Source organism: Theropithecus gelada, chromosome 14 (genome assembly GCF_003255815.1).
Source record: "Theropithecus gelada isolate Dixy chromosome 14, Tgel_1.0, whole genome shotgun sequence".
Classification (NCBI taxonomy): domain Eukaryota; kingdom Metazoa; phylum Chordata; class Mammalia; order Primates; family Cercopithecidae; genus Theropithecus; species Theropithecus gelada.
Genome location: NC_037682.1, coordinates 63,481,545 through 63,495,470, shown reverse-complemented (window position 1 = coordinate 63,495,470; position 13,926 = coordinate 63,481,545). Strand labels below are relative to the sequence as shown.

General features: G+C 47.0%; 2 protein-coding genes across 4 annotated transcripts in view; one reads left to right on the top strand and one right to left on the bottom strand.

Annotated features, from left to right (window-relative positions):
- Positions 1 to 251: 251 nt before the first annotated feature.
- Positions 252 to 2,181, bottom strand: LOC112605920. The gene is made up of 3 exons (XM_025355817.1): positions 1,808 to 2,181; positions 1,284 to 1,460; positions 252 to 584 (listed from the first exon to the last, which is right to left on the bottom strand). Exons 1-3 carry the CDS (start codon positions 2,179 to 2,181, stop codon positions 398 to 400), a joined length of 738 nt encoding a protein of 245 aa, XP_025211602.1. The 3' UTR covers positions 252 to 397.
- Positions 1,639 to 13,926, top strand: part of STIM1 (stromal interaction molecule 1) — a 226,913-nt gene continuing 214,625 nt past the window's right edge. For all 3 annotated transcript variants that reach the window (XM_025356487.1, XM_025356488.1, XM_025356486.1), the window contains exon 1: positions 1,639 to 2,340. In XM_025356487.1, the coding sequence (XP_025212272.1) occupies positions 2,202 to 2,340 (139 nt within the window). In that variant the 5' untranslated portion in view covers positions 1,639 to 2,201. The remainder of the gene's footprint in view (positions 2,341 to 13,926) is intronic.

The window sequence follows — 13,926 nt, the reverse complement described above, 5'->3', positions numbered from 1 at the left end:
GGTGTATGGTCCAATTTTGGCCACAGACTGATTTTGAAGGGGTGGGCAGAGTAAAAGTTTCTAAGGAGACACATTGAGCTGTATCTGTAAGAATGAGAGAACAGCTACATGAGGAACTTTGGAGCAGGGGAGAGTGTTTCAGGCAGAAGCAACAGCAGATACAAAGGCCGTGAGGTGGCTGAGTTTGACGTGTTTAGGAACTTAATGAAGTCTAGTGTGACAGGAGCTTAATAGAGCCGGGGGAGTGGTAGTAGGTGACGTTAGCTACGTATTTTTATATCAACGGCCTAACCCTTAAGCCAGGCAGCTGTTGGGCAAATCCATGTTCCCAGTCTTCAAAGGGCTTGCTCAGAACAGGTAGCTGGTTTAGCACTGTCAGTTAGAGGAGGGACTGGGCCTAATCCCTTCCCCTGCTTCTGGTGCCAAGGACAGGGTAGGGCACAGAGGTTTCAGTCAAGATCTGCTGACAGCACGCTTGAGAAAACAGGAAGTGCAGGCTTTGTTGAAGGAGGCTCAGGCGTGGCTCTTTCTTCTTTGGCGCACTCACTCTCAAGTCGCTGACACCTCTTCCACCAGAGAGGTAGCTGGGAAAATGAGATGCAGGGAGGAATCATTTATGGGCCCCACCGAAAAACCTTAAAGGGCTGGGAGCTTGAGGGGCAGGTAGGAAAACGGGCTGTGAGAGCTAAGGGAAGGCATCACACTTAGCTTGGAGGGGAGGGGAGGTGGGGTCAGGAAGGCAGATGGCACCCTTTAGCCCAGACTCAAGGAATGTGTAGGAGAATTTTAGCTAGAGTGGTTTGGACATTTCATTTTGCTTTCTGGCATCATCATTTCCTCTGAAAACACTCGCAGGCCCCAGTGGCCCTAGTGGGCCTCCCCCGGGGCGGGTCTTAGCTTTACTCCCCAACCCTCTGCAAAAGAGCAGGCCCTCCCAGGATCGCAAGTCCTGTCTGCAGTTCGCCGATGTTTCCACCAGGGGCCGCTGCGCACGGGCGACGAAGCGCGCGGGTTCCTGAGCCGCAGAGAGGCGGAAGTCGATTGGTTGTCAGGCGAGGCGGGAGGGCGGAGCCTGGGAACTGGCAGGGAGTTGGGGGCTGGGAGCTCGCCCCCTGGCCGAGCCGGGCTGGGCTGTTGTCGCCTCAGGCGGCTCCTGGGAGGCTAACGTTGTGTCCTGGGCCTCTGTTTAGACCGCCTCTACAACTGAGGCGAGTGGAGCAGCACCACGGCCCGGAGATCGGGGCAGGGCAGGTGTTGTCGCCGCCGCCGCAGGCCTGAGTTACCTGAGTAACTGCGGGTCAGGGACTCGCCTGCGGGCCGGCAGTTGGCGCTGGAGACTCTGGAGGGGGAAAGGGAAGCTGGGACTTGATCCCTTGCGCGGGAGGGGCGTCCTGGCAAAGACTAGCAAGGGCTGGGGGTCCGGGAGAGCCCGCTGGGGGCTGGGGGCTCCGGGGAGCCGTCTTCACCGGTTATTCCGGGATCCAGCCGGGCGCTGGGGCGGGCCCGGGCTTCGCTGGGGGCCGGGCGGCGCGGGGCGGGCCGGCGGGAGAGCACGCCCCCGCTCGCCCCGGGCCCGCCCCGCGCCGCCCGCCCGCCTGGGAGCAGCTGTCCTGGGCCTGGCCGGTGTGCGTCCGCCTGCTGGACCTGGGCACCGCCAGCCGCCTGGGCACGGGACTGGACGGGGGCGCTGACCTCGGCCTAGGAGGCCCAGGATCCTGGAGACGCCCGCGCCCTCAGGACCCTGCGGGTCGCACGCCCTCCCCAGCTTCTGCTGCTAGCCGCTCTTCGGCAGGGCGAGGTCAGGTGCCCCCTTCTTGCCTCTTTTCTCTGCTCTTCCTCCCCCACTCCTGTGCCCGCGGGGACTCCTGCCGCCCCCTCCCGCAGGGGTGTAGTAAGCTGCGGAGCTGACAGCAGCCCCGCAGCCACTCTGCCCAAAGTCTCCGGAAGCCGCACGAGCTCAGGCCGCCGCAGCCCCGGCGGACCCACTATTGGACCTGAGGAGCCAGCCCTCCTCCCGCACTCAAACTTGGAGCACTTGACCTTTGGCTGTTGGAGGGGGCAGGCCTGCGGGTGGCTGGACAGCTGCGGAGCCGCGAGGGCGTCTTGCCTGGAGACCGTCGGCTGCACTCGCGGGCTCCTGGCTTTGCCTTTGGGATCCCGAGGTGTCCACATCAGACGCATGTTGACTGAGATCTAGAGTCATGGATGTATGCGTCCGTCTTGCCCTGTGGCTCCTCTGGGGACTCCTCCTGCACCAGGGTCAGAGCCTCAGCCATATTCACAGTGAGAAGGCGACAGGAACCAGCTCGGGGGCCAACTCTGAGGAGTCCACTGCAGCAGGTAAGGCCTTGCTGTGGGCTGGACTGGGCTGTAGGCTTTGGCTCAGAACTGAGTGGCCCGAAGTGGGCAAGTTGAAATCTAGGTTTGTACATGTGAGGTTCATGAAGGATCCACACATGGCACTGCCTGTTCCAGGTAGTCCAAGAAGTTCTTTCTGGTCAGTAGTCATGGCAAATGTCTCTATCTTTCCTGAACAACTTTCCTCATCACCCCCTCAGGATTTTTTTTTTTCCTTGACAGTAATAAGAAGCCTTTGGGGCAACTTGACCTTTTAGATCAGCAAGGAAAGACCCCATCTTAGGCCTACTTGTCTGGAAGAATGGCCTGGTGAGATGATAAGTTCATTGCTCCTAGTCAGTTTTAGTACTGAGCAGCATGGGGGAAGTTGGGGCCACTTATGTTGGAAAGGGAAAGTTAAGGCTGCGCCAACTCTGTTGCCTGAAAGCCTGGTGTTCAGGTGTACCTATTCCAACAACTGTGGGAACCCTAGTCCCACCCTTCCCTTAGGTAGTCTTGTCTCTTTGCTGTGTGCATTTGAAATATCCAGACAGTTCCTTAGATGGAATCCTATTTACCACTAGGGTGTTAAATGGCCTTTTCTTGACATAGACATGATATAATTCCTGGGACCACTTGTTGCTTATTCTGTTTCTTCTGACTGATGAGGGTGGGAATTCCAGCTACAGTTCCCCTCGCCTTCACCGCGCCCCCTCCCCCAAGTCTGCTTGCTAGGGAAACCATGCTACTTTTGATCTGTCGTGGTTTTTCCTATGCAGTTGTGAAGGCTTATCAGGCAGCAGGAACCCTGGTATACTTTTGCAGTAGAAAGGAACACTTTTATGTTTTGTTTTGTTTTTTTTTTGAGACAGGGTCTTGATCTGTCGTTCAAGCTGGAATGCAGTAGTGTGATCACAGCTCACTACAGTCTCAAACTCCTGGGTTCAGGTCATCCTCCTGTGTCAGCCTCCCAGTAGCTGGGACTAAACACAAGAGCCACTGGGCCTGGCTAACTTTTTTTTTCTTTCTATTTTTAATTTTTTGTACAGACAGGGTCTGTCTGTGTTGTGCAGGGATCCCTCCCAAAGTGCTGGGATTACAGATGTGAGCCACTGTACCCATCAAGGAACTCTGTTAAAATCCAGTCATTTTACATAAGGCTTAGAAGATCAGTTCTCTTTTCTCATTTCTCTCACCGTTTGGCTGTGATCTGCCCAAAGCTGTGACCTGCAGAGTTGGGGAGAGTTTATAGATGAGTTGTTTCTGAGCATAAGCAAGTTCAAATGAGGGGATGTCTCAGTGGGCACCTGCTGATACAAGTAAGAAAAGGAAATAATAGGTCATGGTGGCTGGGGAGTTTCATGGATGGATCCAGAAGCTGGCTTTGGTGGTAGACCCTTTATTGGGCAATACCTTTTTAAGTTCCAGATGTTCCAAGGGGGCTAGTTTCCAAATGAGGCCAGGGTTGCCCATATTGTAAGTAGGATACCTGGCTGTTGCTTTCTAGATAGGTTCTTCTTGACTATTAATCCTGTCTCTCCATAGAGAGTCTCCTTGACCCTTGACACCTGACTCAAAGCTTGGTTCTCTTTGGGCTATGAAGTTAAAGACTAGTGGGCAAATGTAGACTGAACTGTGAAGTAGACCTAATTATCATCTCTTGCTATCCCTGTGACATTCCTATTTATAACTGATAATATGTCTTTTTTCACTCCAAAATGTGAGTGCCTGACATAAAATGAATATTTTTTGGGGAGTGGCTGTTCTATATTTTAGACATAAACTAAAGGGATGAAATTTTGAATTTTAGACATTGGCTATTAGGAAGGTTGTTTTTGTTGTTGTTGTTGTTGTTGTTTTTGTTGTTTGTTTGTTTTGCTTGAAGTAAAAGGCATTCTAGCCTTCCTCAGGACCACCCCATGACTTGAGTTTTTGGAGACAATTCTTCACACAGCATATATTTCAGAGGCCTGGCTATGCTGATTATACCACTTAGACCTATTCTTGCGCAGTTTAGAAACTGGTTTATGTTGTCACAATAATAGTGAATTCCAGGGAGGAAAGTCTCAGAGAGACCTTAGGTGCTGTGAATGTCTAAGGTTTGTGGAAACCTGGAGGTTCCAACACTATTGTTATGGTAGCTTTTCCCCTTGGGTCTGCCTGGGGTTTTGTCTCTGACTCAGAAAGGGACTTATTTTTGCAAAGAGGTGGTTCATATAGACTGGGATCTTCAAAAGAGTTTGGAGAGAAACTTTCTATGCAACTAGGAACTCTTGCATCCTTTCCAGCCTCTCTGTATCCTCAGAACACAGGAGGAGGTTTACTTGCTCTTAAAACTACTACTATTAAAAATCAGATTCAGCATACCCAGTCAATTTGTGTGTTTTCTACAGTTTGTATTTTACAATTACGCAGCTGTTTTTCCAACAGTCTCACAATAGCCCTGTTACAATGCAGGGCAGGTGGTATTGTTCCCACTTTTATGAGTGAAGAAACCTGGTCCTGTGCTTGGTCTTTCTTATAGGCAGATCTTCTGATGCTTAAGTCTTGGATTTCTTCCATCTTCTCAGGTCCTGCCCTGTTAAAGGAGTGGTAGGCAGGGCCAGAGAATGTTGCTTTCCTTCTGACAATTAGGCAGGCCCTAGTGACTCTGTAGCTGAGAGCCAAGAAAAGAGCTGCACTTTTTTCTGCTCTGGAGAGTGTTTTGCAGGGGCCCAGATAATTTGATTTTTTATCTTTTGGATGTATATACCCATCTGTCTCTTTTTAGTTAGTTAAAATATTTGATTCTAAGAATGATTTAGTTAAAATGCTTATGGCTTTAGCATGCATACAATAAACACTACGAAAGCCTGATCCTGGAGTGAAGGCAGGTGCTCTGCAAGGAGGATCTCTCACTGGGCCGTGGAGAGGCCATTCCTGTCACCTTCTCGCTCCTTAATACCTGTACACCCAGCCATGCTAAGTCACTCTCTCAGTAAAGATCTCTGCCTGCCTGTGCAACTCTGGGGCTTGCGTTTCTGAAGCTGGCCTAATACAGATGCTTGGAACCACCCTTAGACTCTAGAAAACGATAATGGTTTCTGTAGAATGTGCATGAGGGACCTCAGGTGGAGTCTGGAGTTGTGGCTGCCAGTGTTGGAGGTATCGAGGGCCTCTAATCAGGAACTGTGGTTTGGTTCAGTGTAGCTAGGACAGGACTTTGGAGGATAGGCATCTAGGCAGTGTGCAGAGTGCAGGCTGGCTTCTCAATCAACCTCTGATGGAGTGGCAGGCCAGAACCCTGCCTCCTATCCCCAGCTAGTTGCTGCTGCCTCCAAGGCTATAAATGGCCTGGCCATCTTGGTAGCTATGCTAATTTTAGCTGAGGTTGGCTCCCGGAACTGGGCTAGGGCCAAGAGCAGGTAGGTGGGGCTTGGCTGAAGCTAATACTGGGGCCTGGGGAGAGGGACACACTAAGCCTGGGGTAGCCAGGATATAATCTGCTCCCAGGCCTCAGTTTTGACAATCACCCTTAGCTAGGTTAATTGATTCAGCAAACATTGAACAATGCCAGCTAATATGGTATTTATTAAACAAGTATTAATATTTGAGTGCCTTCTCTGGGCCAGGTAATATGTTCCTGTGGGGATTTAAGGATGAACAAAACAGACATGTTCCTTCCTTCATGGAAGTTACAGTCTTGTTGATGAGACAGATAATAAACACATAAATAAATATATTATCTTGTGGAAAGTGGCATGGAAGAAAACATAAAACAGGATGCTATCATGGAGAATGAGAGGGGAACAGAGATTTAGTTAAAGCCTGAACCTAATTGTAGGACAGATTAATACAATAACATCAATGATAATAATAGCACCTAACTTTTTTAGAGCTTGCTACATGTCAGGCACTATTTAAACATTTTGTTTTTTTTTTTTTTTTTGAGACGGAGTCTCACTGTGTCTCCCAGGCTGGAGTGCAGTGGCGCGATCTCGGCTCACTGCAAGCTCCGCCCCCCGGGTTCACGCCATTCTCCCGCCTCAGCCTCCCGAGTAGCTGGGACTACAGGCGTCCGCTACCGCGCCCGGCTAGGTTTTTGTATTTTTAGTAGAGACGGGGTTTCACCGTGTTCGCCAGGATGGTCTCGATCTCCTGACCTTGTGATCCACCCGCCTCGGCCTCCCAAAGTGCTGGGATTACAGGCTTGAGCCACCGCGCCCGGCCAAACATTTTGTTTTATTAAATTCTTATTACCATCCTATGTTATGTTATCCCCATTTTATAGGTGAGAAAATTAAATCATAGAGAGGTTAAATAACTTGCCCATGTTTACACAAATAATAAGGAAGCCAGAATTTGAATCCAGGCAGTCTGATTCTTCTCTCTACCTCTACTTTAGCCACTCTCAAAACTTTCTGATAAATACTGCAATAGAGGTTTTGTATATACATGCAGAAAGCTGTGGGAAGCCCAGAGGAGTAAGTGACTAACCCTGCCTGGGAGAGCTGGGGGAGGCTTTACAGTTTCTTTGTAATTTTTCTCAGATCTTGAGATGAAAAGCAGCTGCCTAATTCAAAGGTTAAGAGATAGAAACATCAGTTAGTTCACCCCACCTATTTTTACATATGAGGAAACTGGCATCCAGATAGGCATTAGAGGTTTCATGGTGGGTTATTAGTAGAACTAGACTAGGAAATTTGAGTCAGGGACCTTAACTTAATCAGTTTTTCAATTTATAAGTCAAAATAATGGGTGCTCACTGCTTGCTTTTCACTATGGAAGGAACTTAGGGCTACTGAAGAAGTCAACGTTTTGTAAGGCCACATATATTTAGGGAATATTAAATACAACATAGTGTACAGGCTTAATGATGTGCAAAATCAGGCAGTATAGACATTGTAGGCTAAGGGTTAAAAGAGATCTGTGTGGGCTGGGCTAGACTAAGGTGGCTGCAGAGGGCTTCCTGGAAAGGAGGGGTTGGGTGGAGGCAGAAGAGAACAGGAGAGAGTAGTCTGACTTGGGGAGGTTGGAGGAAAGGGGGCATTGTAAATATCTGGTTTCACTGTTTGGTAGCTGGATGATAATTAGGCAGAGTTGCTTCATTGTTGGCCAGCCACCTCACATGAGCGCCCATAGGTAGGAAGATTGCAGTCATGTGTGATCTAGTAGTGGTTCTATTTTTTTTTTTTGAGACGGAATCTCGCTCTGTTGCCCAGGCTGGAGTGCAGTGGCGCGATCTCTGCTCACTGCAAGCTCTGCCTCCCGGGTTCATGCCATTCTCCTGCCTCAGCCTCCCGAGTAGCTGGGACTACAGGCGCCCGCCACCATGCCCGGCTAATTATTTTGTATTTTTAGTAGAGATGGGGTTTCACCTTGTTAGCCACGATGGTCTTGATCTCCTGAACTCGTGATCTCCCATCTCGGCCTCCCAAAGTGCTGGGATTATAGGCATGAGCCACCGCGCCTGGCCTCTATTTTTTTACTGTAATTTAGAAGTAATGATGAGTGTAAATAATACTTTGAGATATCTGTAGCAATGTAATGTGATATGAAAACATCTGTTGATTTCTATTGATGACAAAATCACAGGTATTGCTAATATTATTGTGGTTGGTTGCTCCATATGTAATTGAAGGAAATGCTAACTTTCAGTAAGAGAATATTGAAAACAAAGATGTAATTTCTTTCCCATCCAAATTCACAGGCCTCCTGAATTCTATCTACGGGCCCCTTAGGGATATGGGACCTTCGTGTTAAGAACAGCTCTTTGGCAAGGAAGTGATGAGATCTTGTTGAGGGGAGTAGTTTCCTAGGTCTCTACAGGACTTGGGTTTCAGCCCCGAGGGGCCCCTCTGGTTTCCTGCTGGGTAGCCTTTGATATACATTGCTGAGTGGCTTCGTGGGCATGCTGTGGTACACTTCCCTTTGTGGGAAATGATTCTTTAGGAAACTCAGCAGGTCTGGTTGCTGTCAGGCTTTTAGGGAGAAACAAAGAGACCAAACTGGGCCTCCAGAGCTTTGTTGTTGCTGTTGTTGTTACAGTTGATTAAAAAAATCATGAAATACTAAGATATACAACAAAGTATAAATAATAATACATTGAATACTTTCAAATGACTTTGAAAAAAATTGTGGTCTAAAAGCAGGAAATCATCCCAAGACCTTGTCTTATCCTAAATTCCCCCTAAAAAGTAAGACCTGGGATAGGGCCTTGCAGAGAGTTTATTTTGGAGAAGTGACTTCAAGAAATGAGGGATGGGAATTGTGAAGAATGAAACAGGGAATGGACAGGTGCACTATGGAGCTAACACCACTGTGAGCATCTGAGGCTCAGTGCCACTTAGAGACCCTCTGAGAAGCCTTATAGAAAGCTGCTGCCTAATTCAAAGGTTAAGAGATAGAAACATTGCATTCTACAGGTGATAGAGGAGGGGAGTATTTATCTACCACCTCACCTTCACTGGCCAAGGGTTATCCCAGGAGGTGCTACCTCTTCTGTACTCCGGAGTTGCATATGCATCCGAATGACTGAGCAGGTTCCTTTAAGTACTGCATATTGGCCACCACACCCAGCTAATTTTTTGTATTTTTAGTAGAGACAGGGTTTCACTGTGTTAGCCAGGATGGTCTCGATCTCCTGACCTCCTAATCTGTGTGCCTTGGCCTCCCAAAGTGTTAGGATTACAGATGTTAGCCACTGTGCCCAGCCAAGTAGTCCCCTTTTATCTGTGGTTTCAGTTACTTGAGGTCAACTGAGGTCTGGGGGTAAAAAAAGTATATATACATGTATAAGATACATGCTGTTGTCTCGACCTTCCTGGGCTCAGGTGATCCTCCCACCTCAGCCTCCCAAGTAGCTGGGACTGCAGGCATGTGCCACCCTGCCCAGCTAATTTTTCTATTTTTTGAAAAGATGAGGTTTCTCCATGTTGCCCAGGTTGGTCTTGAACTGTTGGACTTAAGGGATCTTCCCAGCTTGGATTCCCAAAGTGCTGGGATTACAGGTATTAGCCACTGTGCCCAGCCAAATCTGAAAATATTAAGTGGAAAATTCCAGAAATAATTCATAAGTTTTAAATTGCACACCATTCTGAGTAGCATGATGAAATCTCATGCTGTCCTGCTCCATCCTGCCCAGGACGTGAATCAACCCTTTGTCCAGCATATTCATGTACCATAAGCTACCTGTGCTTTAGTCACTTAGTAGCCATCTTAGGGATCAGATCAACTGTCTTGGTGTCGCAGTGCTTATGTTCAAGTAATCCTTATTTTACTTAATCATGGCCCCAAAGTGCAAGAGTGATTGCTGACATATTGTTATAATTATTCTACTTTATTATTAGTTATTGTTGTTCATATCTTACTGATTTATAAGTTAAACTTTATCATAGGTATGTATGTGTAGGAAAACATAGTAGGTATAGGTTTGGTGCTATCCACTGGGGGTCTTAGCATGTATCCCCTGAGAATAAAGGAGGACTACTGTAGTTTCACTGTCTTACTTTAGCTATACCCAGACAACATGCATAACTCTGGTGCGGCAAACCAGGCTTTTATTCAAGGCTTACTGTAGGCCAAGTGGGGAGACTGTTAATAAAGTCTGGGTGCTAATATTTGACCTTAGCTCCAGCTGTACTCTCTTATTGAGTATATCCACCCTCCCTAACTTCACCTGCAGTCTTGAAATGGCTGAGCAAAAGGGCCTCGTCCACTGCATTGGTTACTTATTGGGGTATAACAAATTATGCAAAACAGAGAGGGTTAAAATAATAAACATTTATTATCTCATAGATTCTGTGCATCGAGAGTCTGTATATTGCTTAACTGGGTGCCTCTGGCTCAGAGTCTCTCGTGAGATTGCAGTCAAGCTGTTGGCTGGGGCTGAAGACTCTGTTTGGGGGAGAGTATTTGCTTTTAAGCTAATTTACATGGTTGTTGGCAGGCCTTGGTCCCTTGCCATATGGGTCTCTACAGTGGGCTATACTGGACATGATGATTGGTTTCCCCTAGAACAAGTGGTCCAAGAGAGTGAAAGAGAGAGTGCCTAAGATGGACACCTCCATCTTTTTATCATCTAATCTTGGAATTGATAGGCCATCACTTCTTCTATATTCTGTTCATTAGTAAGTCCAGCCCATCCTCAAGGTGAGGGAATTACATAAGGGCATGAATACTAGGAGGGCAAGGACCACTAGGGGTCATCTTAAAGGATGCCTCTGACATTGCCCCAGGGCCATGCTCTGGGGAACAATCACTTCTAGGTGCTGCGGCCTTTTAGTTTTTCTTTGACTTCCTTTGCTTATGACCTAGAGTCTTGTTGAGTCTTTTTATACTCCCTTTTATATTGTGTCTCTTGGTTCATGCATTACTTCATTGCTTTGATATGACGTATCCTTTTTTCCTTCTCCCTGGACTCCTGGGCTCCAATGTGAAACTAGCTTTTTATCCTAGACTGTAGTCCTGCCTCCCAACCTTTTTTGTTTGATACCTTTTATTTTGGAGCCCATTTTACAGCCACTGACTTTGGAGCCTTTACTACTCCAACTTGGCTTCTGAGAGTTAGATTTGTAGATGGCATTGCATTGGGACTCACAATGACAGACGAAAAACTTTATTCTGACTTTTTAGGCCATTGGTGTTAGGTGCTAGGACTTAAATCCTAGTATGTGAAAGCTGGAAGGGGTTTTAGAGACCATCTCTCCCAAACTTCTTATTTACATATCAGAAGAACAAACTTCCCCAAGGTTTTGGTAAGCCAGGGCTAGAATATAATTTTCTCTGTTTCTCATTCATATGTTGTTCTTACTCTGCTGTGGAGCTGTCTACCCTAATGGAGCCTGTTTGGATTGTTAGGAGGTCTGGGACCTATACAGAGGAGAACCAGGAAGCAGTTCACAGTTTTATATTATGTTCATAGAAATTGGTCTGGGCAGAATTAGGGATATACAAAGTCAAATGTCAAGTGCTGTTTCTTTGCACCTATCCAGCTAGAGAGGTTTTTATATTAGGCACAGAAAAAGAAGCCCAGAAATATCTGTTTTATATGGTGCTTAATATATGCACCCTGTACCACTCTTTTGAGAATATCTGTTCAGAGCAATGAGGAATCTGTTTGCTGGGATGTATAGAATAGGCATCTGAAGGAGATGGGTCAGAGCCTTATGGTGTATGTCTCACCATTGAGCCGTTCAGCTGGCTCCATTATGGATTTGGGCCTCCACAGGCAGGGTAAATGTATTAAAAACTTTGTGGGGTTACTGTTGGCCACCTGGAAGGTGCCAATGGGAAGCTCTCTGGGCACTGAGAATTTGACAAGTTTACCTATGTTCACACAACTTGCTAGGGCAGGCGAGACTTGAAGAGGAATGGCTGTGGTCCTGTCATGTTTATCAGAATGGAGTAGATTTCTTTTGTGTGAGAAGTCATGCAAGAAAAATCCGGAAATGAGCCAATAGCACTTACACTTCTGTTTTCTGCTGGGGAGCATGGAATAGAGAAGGTGCAGGTTCTAAAATTTCTCTATGGGTGGTGGTTGCTTTCCTGACTCAAGAGTTCCAGCCCCAGACCACTTTGCTCACTCCATCTCCCTCTGCTCCCCTTGCTGCATTCTTGGCCAAGCCAGGCTTTTTTCTTTGTTCTGATCTGCAGAACAAACTTTTATTTGTACTGCTTCACTTTTGTTTTCACTTATGTCATTTAACTTTCCTTCAGAATGTCTTTACCTGTCCTTCTTTATTCCTACTTCCAGTCCTCTATTAAGTCTTTTCTGACACTAATACTAGCTGTGAGATACTGCTGACCTCTGAACAAACTCTGGTAGCACTTACTATCTACAGTGCTCTCTGTACACTTCATACCCTGCTTATGCCACTTACAACAAGAGGCAACTTGATATGTCTTTTTTTTATTTTTATTTTTTTTGAGACAGGTTCTCGCTCAGTCCCCCGGCTGGAGTGCAGTGGCGCAATCTTGGCTCACTGCAACCTTCGCCTCCCGGGTTCAAGTGATTCTCCTGTATCAGCCTCCTGAGTAGCTGGGATTACAGGCACGTGCCACCACACCCAGCTAATTTTTGTATTTTTAGTAGAGACAGGGTTTCACCATGTTGATCAGTCTGGTCTTGAACTCCTGACCTCGTAATCCGCCCGCCTCAGCCTCTCAAGATATGTCTTTTATAGTAAGCTAGTACCCAAGAGCACTGGGCATTAGTTTGAGTTCTTGCTGACAGTATGACCCAAGCTCTCAAACGACAGTTTCCTCACTTGAAAAATGGAGTTATCAGCACCATAAGAGAGGGTAAAGAAAGAAAGAAAAGTAAAAATAAATTAAAACTGTGTTTTATTTATTATTATTTTTTGCATATTTCCTTGTCTCTTAAGGGCAAGAGCCATGTCTGGTTTATTGGCTGTAGTACATATCCTCAGTACCTATGAGAGTGCTGGTCAGAGAGTATGTGCCTAATAGAAATTTGTTGAATAAATGAATGAATAACAATGAATTGATCTTTGGATTTAGTAGGTAGGGAGGGAGAGTACCAAGTACTTGACATCAGTTCTGTAAAACACTTAGACAAGCATGCCCTGGGATTGGGATAGAATTCACATGGTGGGTTTTCTGAGGAGTTCTGTAGGGATTATTTTTCTGCCTGACCTAGTACTTCATCCCTATTTACTAAGCACCTACTGAAGCTGTGCTCAGTGACAGTTATCCATCATACCGAGGGATGGTTTGGCTATTGACTTTAGTTGGCAGTTTTTGTTTGCCACAGCAATGACTACCCTGAGCAGGTGGCTGCAGTAGGAGTGGAGAAGAACTGTGCTTGAAGAGGACATGAGACTGGTAGGCAAGGCCTCTTTGGGTCTTCCTGCTCCCTGTCTTTGGTTCCATGGCCCACATGGGTTTACCTCAGGTCCAATTTGAGGCAGCTGAATGAACAGAATGAACTTTCAGTACTTTGCTGAGACTAGCTTGTGGAACGGAGGAGGAAACCTTTCATGGTTCCCACTCCTAGGCTTGTTGTGCAGCAGAGAGATAGGATAGTCCTGTGAAGATTGTTGGCTTTTTAAATGTTATCTCTGATGCTGAGAACTCCAGCCTGAGCAGGCATCGCATCAGCTTTCCTTCAAGACATTGGGGAGGGGCCTCTTGGGAGACGTGATGGAGAAGACAAAAGAATAAGAGCAACTGTGCTGCCAGCACGGCCCAGTGAGGGCTTATCTGACCCTTTCCTCTCTTGGCCATATACACAGAGCTCCTGGCTGCCTTATGTTGATCTCTGGCCTGGGTAATGACCAGAAATCTCACTGGCAGGCAGGCAGGCAGGCAAGCAGGCAGCCTTTCAAATCTCATGTGCCTCTAATTTTCTCATTGTGATTCAGTAGCTCTGCTCCTGTTGGGCCTCTCTGGGTTATCTCAGGCCTCTCAGGAAGCTCTCAGAACTCTCGTCACTACAGTGTATGTTCGAACAAATGTGTCTGTGCTTGCCAAGTTCCCAGAGCTGGCTTCTGAAATATAGCAGCCAGGGGAGATGGGTGGACTTCAGATGTAATACACACACAGGTTAGAAAGCAGTGTGTGTGTGTGTATTTGTTGCTGGGTGGTCAA

Bases quoted from the DNA above. Each gene is read 5' to 3' on its own strand.
- LOC112605920 (XM_025355817.1), bottom strand. From the start codon at position 2,181: ATGCGTCTGATGTGGACACCTCGGGATCCCAAAGGCAAAGCCAGGAGC. The intron at 1,461-1,807 runs GCACCTGACCTC...TAACCGGTGAAG, and splicing joins AGAAAAGAGGCAAGAAGGGG to ACGGCTCCCCGGAGCCCCCA. The intron at 585-1,283 runs GTAACTCAGGCC...TCATTTTCCCAG, and splicing joins CCTGACCCGCAGTTACTCAG to CTACCTCTCTGGTGGAAGAG.